Raw genomic sequence first — 21,032 nt, 5'->3', positions numbered from 1 at the left:
GAAGAGGGAGAGAGAGAGAAGTGATGAGGGAGGGAACGAAGAAGGAAAATAAGGGGAAAATGGGGAAATATTTTGGGGGGTTTTAAGGCTTTAAATACTAGGGTAGATCAAACTAGGACCGTTGATTCAAGTCAAGAGGGTGGCGCAGATTATATCTTGATCACTTTAATGAAACGACGTAGTTTTGTAGGACAAAACTAGTAGTTTTAAAACCCTTTGAACTGGCAGCCCTTTATCTTGCACTCTGTGGCCACTTTTTTCTTTCAATTTGGTCCAAATTCTCTTGTCTTAATCCTACTATTATAACTAAATTTACAACAAACAAATAAATTAAATTAATTAACTAACTTATTCAAATGATCAATTAACTAGTTAATTCACCTAGTGAAAAGTCTTTAAATCGATTTCTAAAATTGCACAATGAAAGGAAGAACTATATAATTTTTGATATTATCATATGATATAAAAATATGCAATTAAAGACACAAATTTGAGGAACACAATTAAAATAAACAAAAATACTAATAACATCTTGGAGTGGTAAAATAGGTTAAAAAATTAAGGTGTTCATAAATTCAAAGTGATTTGGAGCTTTCAAAGTCCTGAGTGAAAAAGTCTCAATAAGGAAAAATTAAGTCGGGATCGTGTNATATATATTACTCTTTTAAGAGATCATGACAAAGCAGCAAGTTACAAAAGGGTACATACACCAAGAGCATAGACGCCAAAAATGATATTATAAAGAGATATTAGATGAGATCATCGCAACATACCTCTATCTCTTTATAAAATATTTATACTTACAAGTATTCTATAACTAACAAGTTAAATTTGATGTTGTATACACGTGCAATGCACGTACACAAAAACTAGTTATACTAAAAGTGGGAAGGTCCTATAGTCAAAGTTGAATTACCAAAATATCCATCAAAAACTAAATGGCTATTCTATCCTTCTCTTAATTCTATCCAACAAATTATTAAGGGAGAAGGTCCAAAATTGTCCCTCTACTATGGTGTATTGTTTACTTCTGCCACCCGTTATACTTTTCGTCCAAATCTATCCCTACAGTCAACAAAGTTTGCATAATTGCCCCTAACCCTAGCGGATCTACACCGTGACAGCTGAGCCTTTCAATTTTCTCCATGTCAGCTGCCAAGTCAGCAGGTCCCCACCAAATTAAATAGAAAGAATTACAAGAAAATACACTTGGTTTCACACCATAACAAAAAATGGCCCATATTTTTAAGTTTTACCCGACCTAGCCCATATTGTACATATTTTGAAAGCACTAGCAAATTCAAAATATGTTTTCTTACAACCATTGCTTCTAAAAGCTATGGAGTTAAATTTATGTTGTCACAAACATTGTTTTCACTCTCTTTTCTTCTCACATCTTCTACATATGCTTCAAGGGGCCGTCCACCATCATTGCTTCTCCCCTGTGTCACCTGGTTGCAATGTAAAAAAATTGAAGATTCAACATTCCACCATTGAAGGCCATTCAAAGCTTGGCTTTCAAAAATAAGATTTTTTGAGTTTGTTAGTTGTTTGGATTGGATGTTGTTCTAATTGATTGAAAATATCAAAAGGAGTTCAAAATTTAAATTTGAAGTGATTTGGAGTAGATTTGAGTTAAATTTCAGAAAAAACGCAAGGAAGAAGACGAAGTCGATTTTTTTATATAATTATGTATAATCTTGTATAATAGTGTATATGAGTGTATAAACACATCTTATACATCATTATACGCTTTATACACCTTTATACAAGCGTTTGTAGACGAACTTCTTCAACGATTTTCAGTTACAATTCTTGTTCAAAATCAGTCCAAATCTCCATTAAATGAATTCAAATTTTGTATACAACCTCCTTATACTATTGCTAATAATTCTAGATAATACCCACTCCAAATTTCTCACAAAATCAAATTCTAACCCACATATTTAAGGTTGTTAAAAATCTAATTTTCACCATCCAAATAAATTTTGTTTGTTGAACTAATATTTGGGTTACAATTACTGATTTGAAAATTAACTTAAAAGCTTGAGCAATCTTTTTTAAAAATTAAATAGTAATTTTGAGAACCTATTGGAGTTGGATATTCAATCTTAGCCTATTATTTTTGGGCTAGTTGGTTGAAAATTAAAATATGGGCTATAAAATTGAAAAGTAAGGATCCCAATTGTTCTTATGTGAAATTTTCCCAATAAAATACCAAGGTGGAGTCCATATCACCACTTTTAATGATATTTTAATTATTGCATTTATTAAAGTGCCACGTACCAGGTCACTATTTAAAAATATATTTTATTTATTACACTTATTTACTTAATCAGCAAATAAAAATAATCCCCAAAAAGGTTGCTTCTTCTTCTTGCTCAATGCTTCTTCATCTTTGCTTCAAATATTTTGATCCAAACAAAATTTATAACCAAACAGACTCAGATTGTCCACAACTTCTTCACATGAATAATCCAACAAACTCCGAAACAGTTAGCTCAAACTTCAGCAAATCAGAATACCCATCTTATGTTTTTGAGCTCTCTTACAGCTCCTTCAATGGTGATTTTTGTTTTTTTATTCAAATTTTTGAACACCAGTGTTATTCTTTCCTTTTTAAGATCCAAATTTTGTTTTCTCCACTAGATTTCAGTATAAAAGATGCAATAAATTTCAGGATCTTGAGTCTTTTTCCAGCTTTGAATTTCGACGACCAAAAAAATATAGTTCAAGTATTTTTTACTCAAATCCACGAAATTAGTGTTTGATTCACGACTTTAAACTCAAAACGAAAACACCCATTCGATCTCCTCAATAAATAATCAACTAATCTTAGTGGAATTCGAACTTTTAGACACCCAAAGAATATACCATAGTGGGTTTCAAAAGCCAATATTGGAGAACACCATTGTTTGACATATTGAAGGTCTTCAGTATGATTTTTGATGAACCCTAATTTTCAACAATGATGATTTGTTAATGGGAGAAGAAGACTAGATTTCATTTTAGCGGAGGTATAATCTCTGCAATGGAAAAGAAAGGGAAAGAATGGGAAAAAAAAATTGTGTTGGGGAAGGATATCATTTTTAGGGGGTGGGGTAAGGAAATGGGAGCTTTTTTTGGTCAACTATTCAAATGCAGAATATTAGAGGGGTTGGGTGGGACCTGCTGACTTGGCAGCTGACATGGAGAAAATTGAAGGGGTCAGTTGCCACAGTGTAGATCCGTTAGGGTTAGGGCAATTATGCAAACTTTGTTAACGGTAAGGATAAATTTGGACGAAAAGTATAACGGGTGCTAGAAGTAAACAATATATCATAGTAGAGGAACAATTTTGGACCTTTTCCCAATTATTAATAAGGCTGTTATCATCCGAATAGTCTGTATGGGGTACTGAAGAGTTATGACAGATAAGGCTAATGAAGAGTTGCATCACAACTTAAGAATCCAAAAATTGTCCCTTGTTCACTTCTATATTGTTCTTAATATTCTCATCTTCACTGAATATTCTTTCTTATCCAGTGAAGAATTGATAAAATCATAATTACTCAATAGCTTGCATGACCGCATAACCAACAACAGAAGAAGCATATATAAGTTTTCATGGTCCCTTGATAACATCGCATCTAAGGAATTAGAAACAGGAATTCACATCTTAATGCAAACAATAACCTGAACATTGTTATCGTTGGAGACACTCCAGTAAGTTTATCATTCTTCGAGTCTTTGATTTTATCTTTGAGATACGACAATTCTATGGGGACATATATAAATAAATACCAAGGATAACTTCGCAATTCTATGGTTCAAGATTCTCATGATTCCCTCTACATTCTCTGCAAGTTTAATTAATTTAAATTATTACTGTAATGGGCCCTGATCTTACAATTGTTTGTCTTAAGGTCTATATCAATTGATTCTTTTTATTCAAGAATTTCATGATTTCCTTTAACTCTAGCAGTTTTAGGGAAAAAATTACTTAAAGGGCAAATTATTGTGTGATTTGGACTGGTTAACTGGTTTCACTTATGCTATTATGACAAAAGTAATTTTCTATAAGTTCATCCTTAAATTATATGTCGTTGTTTGAGGGCCTTTCCCAGCTTTTTAAAAGGCTATAAGTTACTTGCATTTTTATTCAAGGTTATGCATAACTTATTCTTCTTACTTGCTGGCTGGAAAATTTAAAATTAAATTACTGGATGCACTTTTGAATGTCACGACCCAAGTTCACCTCAGGTCGTGATGGCGCCCAACACCGTTGTCAGTCAAGCCTACGTGGAAATATTAATAAGTTCCAATTTTACTTTTTACAAAACAGTTACCAGAAACTCTAAATTTGAATTTAAAACAAGCGATAATTACATCGTACCATAATAGTTATACAATCCCAACACAAAATAGTCTACTAAAGTGTGTGCCTAGACCTGGTGTCACAAGTACGTGGGCATCTAGTAGAATATATAAAAGAATAAATCTATCCTACTGTCTGAAATAGAATAGACAGCCAAAAGTAAAGAAAGACTCCATCGGGCTGCTGAACGGCGTAGGAAGGGAGCAGCACACCGTGGAATCTTGGGCCGGATCAAGAGTATGCACCAGCCTGGTAACCAAATGTACCTGCCTCAGATCCTGTACAATTAAGTACAGAAGTGTAGTATGAGTACATAAACAATATGTACCCAGTAAGTATTCTGTCTAATCTCGAAGAAGTAGAGACGAGAGGTCGACTTGACACTTACTAGGGTCAAATAATATGAGAAAGCGTTATACTAAGCATGGATAGTACAAATAATTAACAACTTATAGCAGGAAGTAAAAAGTCCTTTCCTAGATAATATCACAGTTAGCCATTTGCATTTCAGGGCATATAAACAAGTTCATTCCACAGCAATATACCGAGCAAGGAGCATACGCAAGTAGTGCCGAGGTCATACGGCCCGATCAAACATAAAAGTAAAGCGTGCACTGTCGGAGGGTCGAACGGCGCGAACCATAGATGCATCTACTATCCTAGTCGCGAATCATACATGCGACGCGGTCAAATATAATTAAGCACAACAAAAAGGCAGACAAGAATATATCAGGGGAGCAATTACCCACAGAAATGTCAACTCCTCTTTAAAAGATCAAAAAAGTGATGTTTCTCGTATTAATTTTATTTACCACATTCAACATGGTTTAAGCAATCCAAATTAACCATAAAGTCACAAGAATATCACATAAATCATGCTTTTGGGTCCTAGACTACCCGGACTTAAGCATAATAGTGGCTACGCACGGACTCTCGTCACCTAGTGCGTACGTAGCCCCCGCATTTAGTGGCAAATTATTCAATTATTACACCTATGGGGACAATTCCCTCTTACAAGGTTAGATAGGACACCCACCTCGCTCCAAAGCGTACTTCCAATATCAAGAACGTGCTCAAACCCTCAATTTGGAGCCGAACGATCCAAAACTAATTAAACGAGGTAGGAACTAGTCAATACAAGCTCAAGAGTTCGCATTTTAACTACTAAAGTAATTTCCCAACCTTAATCATAAGTTTCCTAAAATTCGACCCCGGGGCCACGTGTCCGGATTGCAAAACTTTTCGAAAAAATTTGTTCTTTATAACCTAAGGATCAATAATATATGATTTCTACTTCATTCCATAACAAATTTCGTTGTAAAATCTAAGTTTTATAAAAACCCTAGGTCTTGCTCTAATCCCATGATTTTTCACTAATTTTTGTGTGTTAATCTGCCCAAAACCCAAGTTTTAAACTCATATTAAGTAGAAATAACTTACCTCACAATGGTATGTTGAAATCCAAAACTCCCAAATCGCCCAAGTGTAGAGATAAAATGAAATAAATGGCCTAAGTCCCGTTTTTAAAAGTTGTGTCGCAAATGCGAACTCGCAATTGCGACAAAAGCTTCACAATTGTGAACTGGCCCTCCTCTTGCTTTGATCGCAAATGCGATCCTGGGGTCGCAAATGCGGACCCTGCACAGTTCGCAATTGCGAAAAAATTGTCGCAAATGCGACGACTCCCCACCGCCTGCCTTCATCGCAAATGCGATGGTTTCCTCGCAAATGCGAGGTCTGCAATTGCGAACATTTCCTCGCATTTGCGAGACCTGGAACCTTTCACAGAAACACCAGAAAACTAGGGTGTTTTTCACCCCCAACCCATGCCCGAAACTCACCCGAGCCCTCGGGGCTCCACTCCGAACACCCACACAAGTCCAACGACCTTGTACAAACTTGCTCAAGCGATCAAATCGCCGAAATAACATCTAAAACCACGAATTCAACTCCAAAACGCATGAAATCCTTAAGAACACTCAAATTCCTATTTTTACAACCGGACGTCTGAATCACGTCACATCAGTCCCGTTTCTCACCAAATTTCACAGACGAGACTTGAATATTATATTGGACCTATACCGGGCTCCGAAACCAACATACGGGCCCAATACCATCATGATCAAACATTATTAAATTCTTTAAATCCTTGAAATTTCAGTTTAACAATTTTTAACAAAAATTCATTACTCGGGCTAGGGACCTCGGAATTCGATTTCGGGACGCCCAGGCCCCATATTTTCCAACAGACCCTCCGGGACCATCAAAACACCAGTCCGGGTCCGTTTACTAAAAATGTTGACCAAAGTCAAACTTAGCCTTTTAAGAAATATTAGGGAATCAAGTGTGCCTATTTCAACCCAAACTCTTCCAAATCCAGAACCAACTATCCCCGTAGGTCGTAAATTAGTTAAAGCAAGCGTGGGAAGTCTTATTTAGGGGAACGGGGTTCTAAAAAGAAAAACGACCAGTCGGGTCGTTACATCCTTCACCTCTTAAACAGACGTTCGTCCTCGAACGGGTTTAGATTCATACCTGAAGTGCCGAATAAGCGTGGATATCTACTCTGCGTGTCCTCCTCGGACTCCCTGGTCACCTCCTCGACTGGTTGGCCCCTCCACTGGACCTTTACTGCATAAACCCTCTTGGATCTCAACTGGCGCTCCTGCCTATCAATAGTGGCAGCTGGCTCCTCCTCGTAGCTCAATCTCTCGTCTAGCTGAATAGTGCTGAAGTCTAACACATGACACCAGTCGGCGTGGTACCTCCGAAGTATAGACACATAAAAAACTGGATGGACTCCCGATAAGTTGGGAGGTAAAGCAAGCTCATATGCCCTCTCCACAACTCGCTTCAACACCTCAAATGGGCCAATAAACCTTGGGCTCAACTTGCCCTTCTTCCCGAATCTCATGAAACCCTTCATCGACGAGAATTTCAAGAGAACCTTTTCACCGACCATGAATGATACATCGCGCGCCTTCTGGTCCGCGTAACTCTTCTGTCTGGATTGTGCTGTGCGAAGCCTTTCCTGAATCAACTTTACCTTTTCCAAGGCATCTCTCACCAAATCTATACCGTACAACTTAGCCTCATATAGAACCTTAAATGGAGACATTTTTATGCTGGACTGATAGCTATTGTTGTAAGCAAACTTTGCCAAGGAAAGAACTGATCCCACTGTCCTCCAAAGTCAATCACACATGCTCTGAGCATTTCCTCCAAAATTTGAACTGTCCGCTCTGACTGTCCGTCGGTCTGAGGATGGAATGTTGTGCTAAGCTCCACGCGGGTCCCCAACTCACTCTGAACGGCTCTCCAGAAATGGGAAGTGAACTGAGGGCCTCTATCTAATATGATGGAAACAGGCACACCGTGCAACCGGACTATCTCTCGAGTGTAAGTCTGAGCCAACCTCTCTAAAGTGTACGTAGTCACAATCGGAATAAAGTGTGCTGACTTGGTCAATCTGTCAATAATGACCCACACTGCATCAAACTTCCGCAATGTCTGCGGCAACCCGAGTACGAAGTCCATAGTAATGCGCTCCCACTTCCACTCAGGGATAGGCATCTATTGAAGTAGGCCACCTGGACTCTGGTGTTCATACTTAACCTGCTGGCAATTCAAGCATCTAGCCACATACTCAACTATGTCTTCCTTCGTCCTCCGCCACCAATAATGTTGCAAGTCACGATACATCTTCATAGCACCTGGGTGAATAGAATACCGCGAACTATGTGCCTCTGCTAGAATCCTCTCCCTCAAGCCATCAACATTAGGAACACATAGGACACCCTTGAGTCGCAGGACACCATCCTTGCTAATAGAAACCTCTTTGGCACTACCCTGTATCACTGTTTCTCTGAGAACTGCCAGATGCGGATCATCAAATTGCCGGGCCTTGATCTCCCCCAATAATGAAGACTGAGCAATAACACACGCAAGGACTCGGCTGGGCTCTGAAATATCCAACCTCACAAGTATATTAGCCAAGGACTGAATGTCCAAGGCTAGTGGCCTCTCCTCTGCTGAAATGAATGCCAAGCTACCCATACTCTCCGCTTTGTTGCTTAAGGCATCCGCGACCACATTTGCCTTGCCCGGATGATAAAGAATGGTGATATCATAATCCTTCAGTAACTCAAGCCATCTACACTGCCTCAAATTGAGATCCCTATGCTTGAACAAATGTTGTAAGCTTCGATGATCAGTGTAAACCTCACATGACGCCCCATACAGATAATGCCTTCATATCTTAAGAGCATGAACAATCGCCGCCAACTCTAGGTCGTGCACAGGATAATTCTTCTCATGAATCTTCAGCTGGCGTGAAGCATATGCAGTAACTCGCCCCTCCTGCATCAACACACAACCCAAACCAACGCGTGAAGCGTCATAATATACCGTATACATCCCTGAACCGAAAGGCAACACAAGCACTGGTGTCGTAGTTAAAGCTGTCTTGAGCTTCTGAAAGCTCGCCTCACAATCATCGGAACAACGGAAAGGAGCACCGTCTTGGTCAATCTGGTCAGAGGTGATGCAATAGATGAAAAGCCCTGCGCGAATTGCCGGTAGTAACCTGCTAACCCCAGGAAACTCCTGATCTCGGGCACTGAAGTAGGACGTGGCCAACTTTGAAATGCCTCAATCTTCTTGGGATCTACCTTAATCCCTCTCCTGACACAATATGCCCCAAGAATGCCACTGACTCTAGCCAAAACTCACACTTGGAGAACTTAGGATATAGCTTCTGCTCTCGCAAGGTCTGAAGCACTACTCTAAAATGATGCTCGTGCTCCCCCAGGCTACGTGAGTATATCAAGATGTCGTCAATGAAGACGATAACAAAGGAATCAATATAAGGTCTGAACACCCTGTTCATCAAGTCCATAAACGCCACTGGGGCATGGGTCAAGCCAAAGGACATCACCAGAAACTCGTAATGACCATATCTAGTACGGAAAGCAGTCTTCGGAACATCTGAGTCCCGAATCCTCAACTGATGGTACCCTAATCTCAAGTCAATCTTAGAGAACACCCTAGCACCCTGCAACTGGTCGAACAAATCATCAATGCGCGGCAACGACTACTTATTCTTGATGGTAGCCTTGTTCAACTGGCGGTAGTCAATGCACATCTGCATGGTGCCATCCTTCTTCTTCACAAACAACACTGGTGCACCCCAAGGTGACACACTAGGTCTAATAAACCCCTTTGCCAACAACTCCTCAAGTTGCTCCTTCAACTCCTTCAACACTTTTGGAGCCATACGGTACGGTGGAATAGATATAGGCTGGGTACCTTGAGCCAAATCAATACAGAAATCAATATTGCGATCCGGTGGCATGCCAAGAAGATCAAAAGAAAACACATCGACGAACTCCCGAACTACTGGAACTAAATCAATCGTCGGAGACTCTGCGGTGGTGTCCCGAACATAAGCCAGATAAGCCAAACACCCCTTCTCGACAATACGCCGAGCCTTCAGGAAAGAGATAACCTGACTAGATATATCAACTGTGGAACCCTTCCACTCCCAATGTAACAGTCTTGGCATGGCAATCGAGGACGGCGTGGTATGGGGATAACCAATCCATGACTATGATGACCTCAAAGTCGATCATATCAAGCAATAGGAGATCTGCTCTAGTCTCGAAACCACAGAATGTGACCATACAGGACCGGTAGATCCGATCCACAACCACAGAGTCGCCCACAGGAGTGGACACATGAACAGGAGTGCCCAAAGGCTCAGGAGCAATAACCAGAAAATGAGCAAACAGAGATGATACATATGAATAGGTGGACCCTGGATCAAATAATACCGAAGCATCTCTACCGCAGACGGAAATAATACCTATGATAACGGCATCTGAGGCCAATGCATCTGGTCTGGCCGGAAGGGCATAGAATCTGGCTGGAGCACCGGCTGGCTGGCCTCCACCTGATTGAGCAGTAGCTGGCTGACCTCTCCCTGTCTGGCCTCCACCTCTAGGACGACCTTTACCACTCTGTCCCCTGCCTCTAGGCGGCTGGGCAACCGGTGCTGAAATCATAGGCTGCTGACCCTGCTATACTGCCTTGCCCTGAAACCTGAGGCAGGTCCTCTTCATGTGACCTGGATCTCGACACTCGTAGCAACCTCTCGGCACCACAGCCTGCTGTCCGGAAGCCTAGCCCTGATGGCCTGAATACCCACCGAAGGAACTCGGAATGGCTGGAGGACGGTATGAACTCTCTGGTGTAGCACTGGAGTAGGAACCAGAAGAACCCTGAGGACCTGAATGTCCACTGGAAGAACCCTGAATAGCTGGCGGATGGTAGGAACTCTCTGGGATGGCGCTGAAATAGGGGCGCGCTGGAGCACCTCGAGGAGGTGGTGGTCCTGAATATGGGGGCTTACTAGGCTGGCCCCTCCCAAACTGACCTCTACCCCTAGCCGGGGCACTTCTGAACTCTCCGGAGAATCGGGCCCTCTTGTCCTGTTGCGCCTGCTCTCTACCTCTCAGACGGTAGCCCTTAATCCTCCGAGCAATCTCCACCACTAGCTGATAAGGAGTCCCCATCTCCACCTCTCGGGCCACGTTGGCCCTAATGCCAGAATGCAACCCTGCAACAAACCTCCGCACCCTCTCTGCGTCAGTAGGAAGTATCATCAGTGCATGGCGGGATAACTCAAAAAATCTCGCCTCATAGTCGGTCACAGACATCTGACCCTGCTCCAACTGCTCAAACGGGTACCGTAGCTCTTCCCTCTCAGATGGTGGGATATACCTGTCCAGAAATAACTGTGTGAACTGACACCAAGTGATAGGAGGAGAACATGCAGGTCTGCAAAGAACATACGACCGCCACTACCTACGGGCCCTGCCCTCCAGCTGGAAAGTAGTGAAGTCGACCCCATGCGACTCCAATATCCTCATGTTGTTCAGGCTGTCCCTGCACCTATCAATGAAGTCCTGGGCATCCTCATGACATTCACCCCCGAAGACAGGAGGGTGAAGTCTAGTCCATCTACCTAACAACTTATGTGGGTCACCATCCGCGGCTAGTCTGGGCTCGGGCACCACTGCAGCAACTGGCTGAGCCCCATCCACGGGTAGTGCACCCAGAGTCTGATACACTGCAGCTGCATGTCCAGGAGCCTGAGCAGTAGGGGTCTGTGCTCCCCCTCCTGCCTGTGATGTAGCTGGATCCGCTGGAAATAACCCAGCCTGAGTCATAGTGTCCATGAACCGCAGTATACGGCCCATGACCTCCTGAAATCCCGGTGCTGTCATGAAGTCCGCCGGGGTAGGCTTAGCTGCAGGCACCTCGCCCTGCTCCTCAATGATGGGATCTTCCACAGGATCCGCTGGTGTTGCTACTGGGACAGCTCTGGGACTCCATCGTCCCCTACCTCGGGTCGGTGCCCTCCCCCGGCATCTGCCTCGGCCTCTAGCAACGGGGGGAGCAGCTCCTCCCGGGTCTGGAACAGCTGCTGTACGCGTCTTCACCATCTGTGAGAGAATAGAAGAGGGAAAATTTAGTGTACTAACCACTGCACGATAGGGAATGAAGAAAGAATAGTTTCCTAACACCCTATAGCCTCTCGAAGATAAATACAGACGTCTCCGTACCGATCTGCAAGACTCTACTAGGTTTTCCAGTGACTTGTGAGACCTACGTGAACCTAGTGCTCTAATACCATGTTGTCACGACCCAATTTCACCTCAGGTCGTGATGGCGCCCAACACCGTTGTCAGGCAAGCCAAAGTGGAAATATTAATAAGTTCCAGTTTTACTTTTTACAAAACAGTTACCTGAATCTCTATGTTTGAATTTAAAACAAGCATAATTAACATCATACCATAATAGTTATACAATCCCAACACAAAATAGTCTACTAAAGTGTGTGCCAAGACCTGGTGTCATAAGTATGTGGGCATCTAGTAGAATATACAAAAGAATAAATCTACCCTACTGTCTGAAATAGAATAGACAGCCAAAAATAAAGAAAGACTCCATCGGGCTGCTGAACGGCATAGGAAGGGAGCAGCTCATCGTGGAATCTCGAGCCGGATCAAGAGTATGCACCAGCCTGGTAACCAGATGTAGGTGCCTCAGATCATGTATAATTAAGTACAGAAGTGTAGTATGAGTACATAAACAATATGTACCCAGTAAGTATCTTGTCTAATCTCGAAGAAGTAGAGACGAGAGGTCAACTTGACACTTACTAGGGTCAAATAATATGAGAAGCGTTATACTAAGCATGGATAGCACAAATAATTAACATCTTACAGCAGGAAGTAACAGGTCCTTTCCTAGATAATATCACAGTTAGCCATTTATATTTCAGGGCATATAAACAAGTTCAGTCCACAGCAATATACCGAGCAAGGAGCATACGCAAGTAGTGCCGAGGTCATACGGCCCGATCCTACATAAAAGTAAAGTGTGCACTACCGGAGAGTCGAACGGCGCGAACCATAGATGCATATATTACCCCGCTCGCGAATCATACAAGCGACACGGTCAAATGTAATCAAGCACAACAAACAGGCAGACAAGAATATATCAGGGGAGCAATTACCCACAGAAATGTCAACTCCTATTTAAAAGATCAATAAACTAGTGTTTCTCGTATTAATTTCATTTACCACATTCAACATGGTTTAAGCAATCCAAATTTACCATAAAGTAACAAGAATATCACATAAAGCATGCTTTTGGGTCCTAGACTACCCGGACTTAAGCATAATAGTGGCTACGCACGGACTCTCGTCACCTAGTGCGTACGTAGCCCCCGCATTTAGTGGCAAATTATTCAATTATTTTACCTATGGGGACAATTCCCTCTTACAAGGTTAGATAGGAGACTCACCTCGCTCCAAAGCGTACTTCCAACATCAAAAACGTGCGCAAACCCTCAATTTGGAGCCGAACGATACAATACTAATTAAATGAGGTAGGAACTAGTCAATACAAGCTCAAGAGTTCGCATTTTAATTACTAAAGTAATTTCCCAACCTTAATCGTAAGTTTCCTAAAATCCGACCCCGGGCCCACGTGTCCGTATTGCGAAATTTTTCGAAGAAAGTTGTTCTTTATAACCTAAGGATCAATAATATATGATTTCTACTTCATTCCATAACAAATTTCGTGGTAAAATCTAAGTTTTATCAAAACCTAGGTCTTGCTCTAATCCCATGAGTTTTCACTAATTTTTGTGTGTTAATCTACCCAAAACCCAAGTATTAAACTCACATTAAGTAGAAATAACTTACCTTACAATGCTATGTTGAAATCCCCTCTTTGAAAGCTCCCAAATCGCCCAAGTGTAGAGATAAAATAAAATCAATGGCCTAAGTCCCGTTTTTAAAAGTTGTGTCCAGGCCTCTGATGTCTCATTTGCGACATCAGGTTCACAAATGCGAACTCGCAGTTGTGACAAAAGCTTCGCAATTGCAAACTGGCCCTCCTCCAGCTTTGATCGCAAATGCGATCCTGGGGTCGCAAATGTGGACCCTGCACAGTTCGCAATTGCGAAGAAATTATCGCAAATGCGACGACTACCCACAACCTGCCTTCATCGCAAATGCGATGGTTTCCTCGCAAATGCGAGGTCCGCAATTGCGAACATTTCCTCGCATTTGCGATACCTGCAACCTTTCATAGAAACACCAGAAAATTGGGGTGTTTTTTCACCCCCAACCCATGCCCGAAACTCACCCGAGTCCTCAGGGCTACACTCCCAACACCCACACAAGTCCAACAACCTTGTACAAACTTGCTCGAGCGATCAAATCGCCGAAATAACATCTAAAACCACGAATTTAACTCCAAAACGCATGAAATTTTTAAGAACACTCAAATTCCTATTTTTACAACCGGACGTCCGAATCACGTCAAATCAGTCCCGTTTCTCACCAAATTTCACAGACGAGACCAAATATTATATTGGACCTGTACCGGGCTATAGAACCAATATACAGGACCGATACCATCATGATCAAATATTATTAAATTTTGTAAATCCTTGGAATTTCAGTTTAACAATTTTTAACAAAAATTCATTACTCGGGCTAGGGACCTCGGAATTCGATTCCGGGCATACGCCCAGGTCCCATATTTTCTTACGGATCCTCCGGGACCGTCAAAATGCTAGTCCGGGTCCGTTTACTGAAAAAGTTGGCCAAAGTCAAACTTAGCCTTTTAAGAAATCTTAGGGAATCAAGTGTGCCTATTTCAACCCAAACTCTTCCAAATCCCGAACCAACCATCCTCGCAGGTCGTACATTAGTTAAAGCAAGCGCGGAAAATCTTATTTAGAGGAACGGGGTTCTACAAAGCGAAACGACTAATCGGATCGTTACATCGAATGTCTTTGATTTCATCCTGGACTTTCTTCTTTTGAAAGGTTGGTGATTTGACACTTCATGAGGTTATTGTCTGTAAAGTTAAAGGCATTAAAATGAATTTAAATAGCTACTCATCTACAAAAAAATTATAGGATGAAAAAGTTTTTTGCGTGCGTATACTTAAGATTTTTGCCTCCAGCATGTATATACGGCAATGCTCCCTATTGAGAAGAAAATTAGTAGTTGTCGAAGAACCTTAGGAGTTAGGAGCACTTCACATTTACTCCCCTCGTGTTCATTTCCCTCTATTTCTCCTCTCTCTTTTTTCTCATTGTTTTGTAATATTATATATATATATATATACATATATATATATATATATATATATATATATATATATATCATCTTGTGTATAAAGTTTTTTTATCTCATGCCTTATTAATCCTCCATGTATATGCTAGCTTGAAAAGTTAACAAAAGTGAAGGCATTTGTTCTTTGTACATATATTCGACAACATATATAAAAAGAAAACAAATACACACTCCCACATAGAAATACAATCTTGATGTAAAAATTCAACAGATACAAAATATATTATTTTTTTCAACAAGATTGTATTTCTATGTGGGAGTGTGTATTTTTTTCCTTTTATATATGTTGTCGAATATATGTACAAAGAACAAATGCCTTCACTTTTATTAACTTTTCAAGCCAGCATATACATAGAGGATTAATAAGGCATGAGATAAAAAAACTTTATACACAAGATGATATACGTACCAATGATAAATATGTATCATATGATGGATTAAGTTCGTGTTTCTACTTCAGAGGACTTATGTTGGGGCGTAGTTTCTTAATATATCGTGTTAGTTAAAAAAGATTAACATTCATCATTTTCAGGAGCTTGAAGTTTTCTTTTAATCTTTATTTTGTAAATCAAATACATTTTGATAACATCTATATGTTTTCATAAAGTTTATAGTCATTAATGTCCTTCAAAAACTGAGTGAGTGACCATTTTACCCGTCTATCATACAATATTATTTTTTCTATTATTGTACAAATATGTAAACTAATATGCATTGTAAGTTCTATGGGGAACCAATATTCAATTGTAAGTTACAATTAGCATGACAACATAAAGCTCTCTAATTATATATGTACACCAAATTAGTCAGAAGGTATATGCGCTTGAACTAATACATTGAATATAAGGGCCAGAAAGTTATGAACTAAAGCGACGTGCCTTTATCTTGGAGCGTCAACTTGTAATAATAATTGTAAACTTGAACTGATTAATACTTCTTCCGGAGAATTGAAGTCTTTATAATATAACATCTATGTTTAGCTTGCAATGAATATGAAGAAAACCAGCAGACATTTAAAGGCCTTTCTCTGACGTGACTAAAAGATCAAAAAAATCACTTTCCTTTTTTTGGTTAAAACAGAAATTTTTACTTAGTACTAAGGGGCATTACAGAGGTCACTCATAGACATCCCATTGGGATCGAACCTATAAAGAGTTACATAAGTAGAAATACAACTGAAGGTTTCAACAGAATTACTTTCAACCTCATTCAACGTTTTTTTACTTATTTCCTTTAGTGTGTTGTATTGCAGGTTTTGTAAAGATATATGTTTTTGTTCATGTCTTTGCTAAAGATACATATATATATATATATATATATATATATATATATATATATATACACTCTTTCACGTCTTTTTAAATATGTATTCCTCTATCACTTTTTAGTAGTCGAGGTTACTAAAAAATGCTTGTCATTTCAGAAAATTAATTTTTTTTTTTATATTGTTGTTAATACTAATTATTCTTGAAAATATATAATTTTAATAGAGTGTACATTTATTAAAAGAGATAAGAGTAATTAGTCACAAAACACTTTTTACTTGTGATTTCTTAAGGGGGTGGAAAAGGAAAATGTGGCAAGTAAAACATGACGGGGAAAACAATTTTTTTATAATAATGATAGGGACAACGTGCAACTCATGTTCCCAGAAATTAGTATATATAAATGAGCCTAACAGGACTCTCACACCCTAATTTAGGAACCAAGTTGAAGTTTCGCAAAGACAACTAGCTATCTGAAACATTGAACATACATTTCCTCTTAAGTGTTTTCTCCGTTGTCTGTTCTTAAGATAATGAGAACTAATATTTTCTTCAATTGCATGCCACATTTACTTGTTATTTAAGTTTAAAGAAGCCTCATCCAGGAATGTTTGTTATCATATCTGCTTCAACTATCGATCAAATAAAAGAACTTATAAGATGATAAAGCAATGGCGGCTCCAACACTTATTGTCTAGATAAATTGTGTATCATTGATGAATACTTCAATCTCAAGACAATCCAACTCTAAAATTCCACGGCTAAACTTCTGGAAAGAATCAACAAGATACAAAAAGGAAACGTCCATTCTCCTCTTGGAATAGACCATCCTCAAGCAGCAGCTCCTACACAAGCAGTAACAGGAGCAGCACTATTTTGTTTCGCAGTGCTGTATTTCTTGGTGATGAATCTGGCACACCAGAACAGAATGTTATCCAAAGAATAATAGTAAAATATATGGTAGAAGCTGAATAAGATTCAGAGTGACACATTGATGTCATGAAAGCCTTCCCCACAACACTAAAGTGGGAATTGTTCCAATTAAGTGTGGGATGAATATAACACTGAATAAAAGTGAAACAAGCTCCATGGTTGTAGGAGCTAAGCTACATGATGTATTACCTGAAAAAATCCCTCCATAACAGCTCATACATTAGCCAGTTCAGCCCAGTGCCACTACCACCGTCTTTCTGGCTAGAGGCAGCTGAAATTGTTCTGCAGCACAAAGTACCAATAAAGCATTAACCAGTTATAATAGTCTCATAGGCATTAATTAGTATCAGGATAGAAATAAACTATTGATCAGACAATACCTTGAAGTGGATTTTTTCAATTCATCAAACATGGACCGAGGAGAGAGACATCCCATAGCGAGCCAAGGAGATATTTTGCAAGAAAAGTTTGCACCATATATGCTGTCAGTAGTGCCATCTTTGTTTTCCTTATTGGGCTGGGCTTGGCATTCGGCTGCAAATTTTCTAAGTCTCTGCAGTGCTTCGTTCTCTCCTCCCACAAGGGAAGCATTAGCAGCTGGTTTTCCATTCTAAATGAGGAGCAAATGCAAATGTTTTAAGTATACCAAGATAAAGAAATGTTTATAGTTGCCGTAGTTTGCTAAGTAACTGAAACAAATCAACTTTGTCTGAATCGTTTGTGATGTTAAACAACTTACAATTCCTAAGATTAAATACAGCATGAGAGTTACAATTTCAAGTCAGTCAAATATGGAACAGTTTCTTAAGTGATTACGCACGGTGCAGGTAATACTTAAAAGCAATCTCCAAACATTACTCCTAAAGAAGGTTCTTTCCAGATTACATTTTGAGCCAGCAAATAAAAGTTATTTGGTGTGCTGTGTCCTAGTTGGTGACCACTTAATAAGAAGTTCATCAATATACTGATCAACAAATTGTCAAAGCTATGAGCTTGATATTTTAGTACACATAACTAGTCCATACAAGGATAATACAAGTAGAGCGAGGGTCATTTTACTTACTGATGCTCAAATGCCAAACACTAAACCTACTTAACATGGGGTTAAATCTTATAATGTTCACAATACAAGAGATGCATTCATTAAACCATCAAATATTTCTGACTTGAATCACTTCCTCTCTGTTATAAAAAAGGACTCTGATCGTTTCTATCACTTACAAATGAAGTAGCTAAGAAACAGAAAGCAATGTGAAACTAAAGAACAACAACTATACCTCAATCTCATACTAGTTGGATTCTAGTATTAAAAAATAAAACTAGTAGAATTCAACTATCTGAATTCTTACCATTCGCTATACTACATATGAACCTGTGTCATTCCAATACTCAAAAAGAATTTTCCTTTTAAGTCAAAGTTTGTCCTTTTAAATTAGGAGTTCTCAAAGAACAGAAGTTCTCTACATTTTCTAGATACCAATGTAAAACTCGTTTCGTTCTATAACAACTGAAACTCGTTTCATTCCAATACTAAATTATCTATCTTAGGCGTTCTCTACATTTCTAATGATGAATGTGAAACTATAAAATAGTAATACCTGACCCATGGTGGCGCTCGGATTGAGGCCCAAGTCAACCAAAGAAGGAATCTCCCCAGTTTCCACATCACCTCTAGCAGGCAATCCCCTCAACTGATCCAATGCCTCAATTGTCTTCCTTACCTCCAACCCTTGCACTTTCTCTCTAAACCCTCCGTAATTCGTCGGCATTTCCTCCAACTTAAAAGGCAAATCATCCACATGGTACAATGTACTACCCCAAAAATACTTCACCTCCACTCCCTCATCCTTCATTACATTCTCAATCTTATCTTCCCCTTTAACCTCATCATACGAAACTTCTCTATGAGCATACACTGCTTCAGCTCCCACAGCCTTAGCTAATTCAACCAACACAGTCTCTGGCTTTCCAATTCTAACAACAAGATCAGACCCCCTTGCCTGTAAATTCTTCCTAAGGTCAGTGACGGATTCAATCAGGAAACTAGCGCGATATGGGCCGGTTTTATCAAACCCAGATGAGGATTTGCCGTAATCTCTCGGGTCAAAACAGTAAACGGGCAAAACAGACATGGACTCATTGTGGGCCGCGTTGAGGGACTCGTTGTCGTGGACACGCAGATCGTTACGGAACCAAACGATGGATGCTCGTCGAAGGCCTGCGGCATTAGAAGGCTCAGAGGGGCGAAGTGGGTTTAGAGTGAGAGAATCTTGAAGTGGGTTAGCGGAGAAAGTGGACTTGAAGTTGGATTTTGTAGGAGGAGGGAGAGTAGCTGAAGCTGAAAGAGAGAGATTTGAAAGAGATGAAATTTGGGTTGGGATTTTAACTTTGTTGGGTCTGAAAAGGGTGGAGGAGATTTTGGGAGGAGTAAGAAAGTGGGTGGGGAGGATTGTAGAGAGAGAAAGCGAGATAGAGGCTATGGGTAGAGGTGGACAAGGGACAAGTTGTTGGTCTTCTTGAGGTGTTTGGTTTTCTGGGTTGTCTGAAGATTGGTTCTTGGAATCCATTTTCAGGTGAGAATGAATGTACAGAATCAGAATCAGAAAGAAATTAATGAAACACAAGGAGAAGAAGAAGATGATGATAAGGATGGGTTTATGCCCTCCAAAGAATTTGTTGGTCTAGCCTATCAATATGGTTGAGTATTAGTAGTATTTTGCACAAAGTCTTGTCTCGTTGTGTTTTGCTCGTGTTAGGTTTGTGAGTTTTTATTTTAGAGGTTGGTGGAATAGTGAGTACAAAGCTGTTGTCTGCGATTAATCACTGTTTTCCTTAGTTAAGAGCGTGTGTTAACATTTTCCTTACCTAATTTTGTGCCCAAATTGGGCCTGGAGGCGAGTTGGTAAAGGCCTTGGGGATGGACATTAAGTGTTGGTGTTTTCGGGGATTTTTTCATTCATATACATTATTTGAAACTTTATTACCCTTAATATCCATGTTTAGCTAATACGTGACATAAACAAGTTTTGATTACAAAAAATATACAATTCACGGCTCCCAAATCCATTATTTGTACCTTCAATCAAGGGATTTAGTTATACCATTTTTCTTTTTTTTCTTCTCTTTCCTTATTTTTCCGATATTATTTGTGCCGCTACCGTTATGCAGATTGATTCCCACATTTCAAGAAAAAACAATCATAATCTTCTTTTTCACCCCTCCTCTTTAATACTATGAAAGCCTATCGCGTCATAAAAGAAAGAAAAACCATCAAACCGGTAGGACACTGTCACGATCCCAAATACCCCTGTCGTGATGGCGCCTATCACAGTACTAGGCCTGCCGAAACAACACGAACAATATAGAAAATCTTTTGTAAAATTTGTATCTTCTAAAGCAGATTGAGTCTCAAATCTTTCATTTTTAATATATCAACAGAAATACGCGGAATCAAGTATGTAAATACATCAACCCAGTCCGAATCTGGTGTCACTAGTCATGAGCTACTAAATACACTCAACACTGTCTGCTCAATACAAAATAAGTCTGAAATATAAAGTACTAGAATAGGAAGGAGAAAGGCAGGGCTGCGAGCGTCAGGCAGCTACCTTGCTAACTCCGATGAACCTGCCACCGAGCTCAGAAATATCTGGATCTGCACATAAGGTGCAGGGAGTAATGTGAGTACGCCAACTCAGTAAGTAATAAAAGTAAATAAGGTCTGAGTAGTAAGAAATCACGTAAACCACGGCATAG

At 39.9% G+C, this 21,032-nt stretch overlaps 1 protein-coding gene across 1 annotated transcript; it reads right to left on the bottom strand.

Moving 5' to 3' along the window:
- LOC109226846 (blue-light photoreceptor PHR2) lies at positions 16,982-20,138 on the bottom strand. The gene is made up of 4 exons (XM_019391732.1): positions 18,875-20,138; positions 17,657-17,886; positions 17,466-17,558; positions 16,982-17,253 (listed from the first exon to the last, which is right to left on the bottom strand). The coding sequence occupies exons 1-4, from the start codon at positions 19,841-19,843 to the stop codon at positions 17,175-17,177; spliced, it is 1,371 nt and encodes a 456-aa protein (XP_019247277.1). The 5' UTR covers positions 19,844-20,138; the 3' UTR covers positions 16,982-17,174.

Source organism: Nicotiana attenuata, chromosome 6 (genome assembly GCF_001879085.1).
Source record: "Nicotiana attenuata strain UT chromosome 6, NIATTr2, whole genome shotgun sequence".
NCBI classification, from domain to species: Eukaryota; Viridiplantae; Streptophyta; class Magnoliopsida; order Solanales; family Solanaceae; genus Nicotiana; species Nicotiana attenuata.
The sequence above is the reverse complement of the archived record's forward strand: the minus strand, read 5'-3'. Positions and strand labels throughout refer to the sequence as shown.

Bases quoted from the DNA above. Each gene is read 5' to 3' on its own strand.
- LOC109226846 (XM_019391732.1), bottom strand. From the start codon at position 19,843: ATGGATTCCAAGAACCAATCTTCAGACAACCCAGAAAACCAAACACCT. The intron at 17,559-17,656 runs GTATTGTCTGAT...TTTGTGCTGCAG, and splicing joins TTGAAAAAATCCACTTCAAG to AACAATTTCAGCTGCCTCTA. The intron at 17,254-17,465 runs GTAATACATCAT...CTGGTGTGCCAG, and splicing joins TTATGGAGGGATTTTTTCAG to ATTCATCACCAAGAAATACA.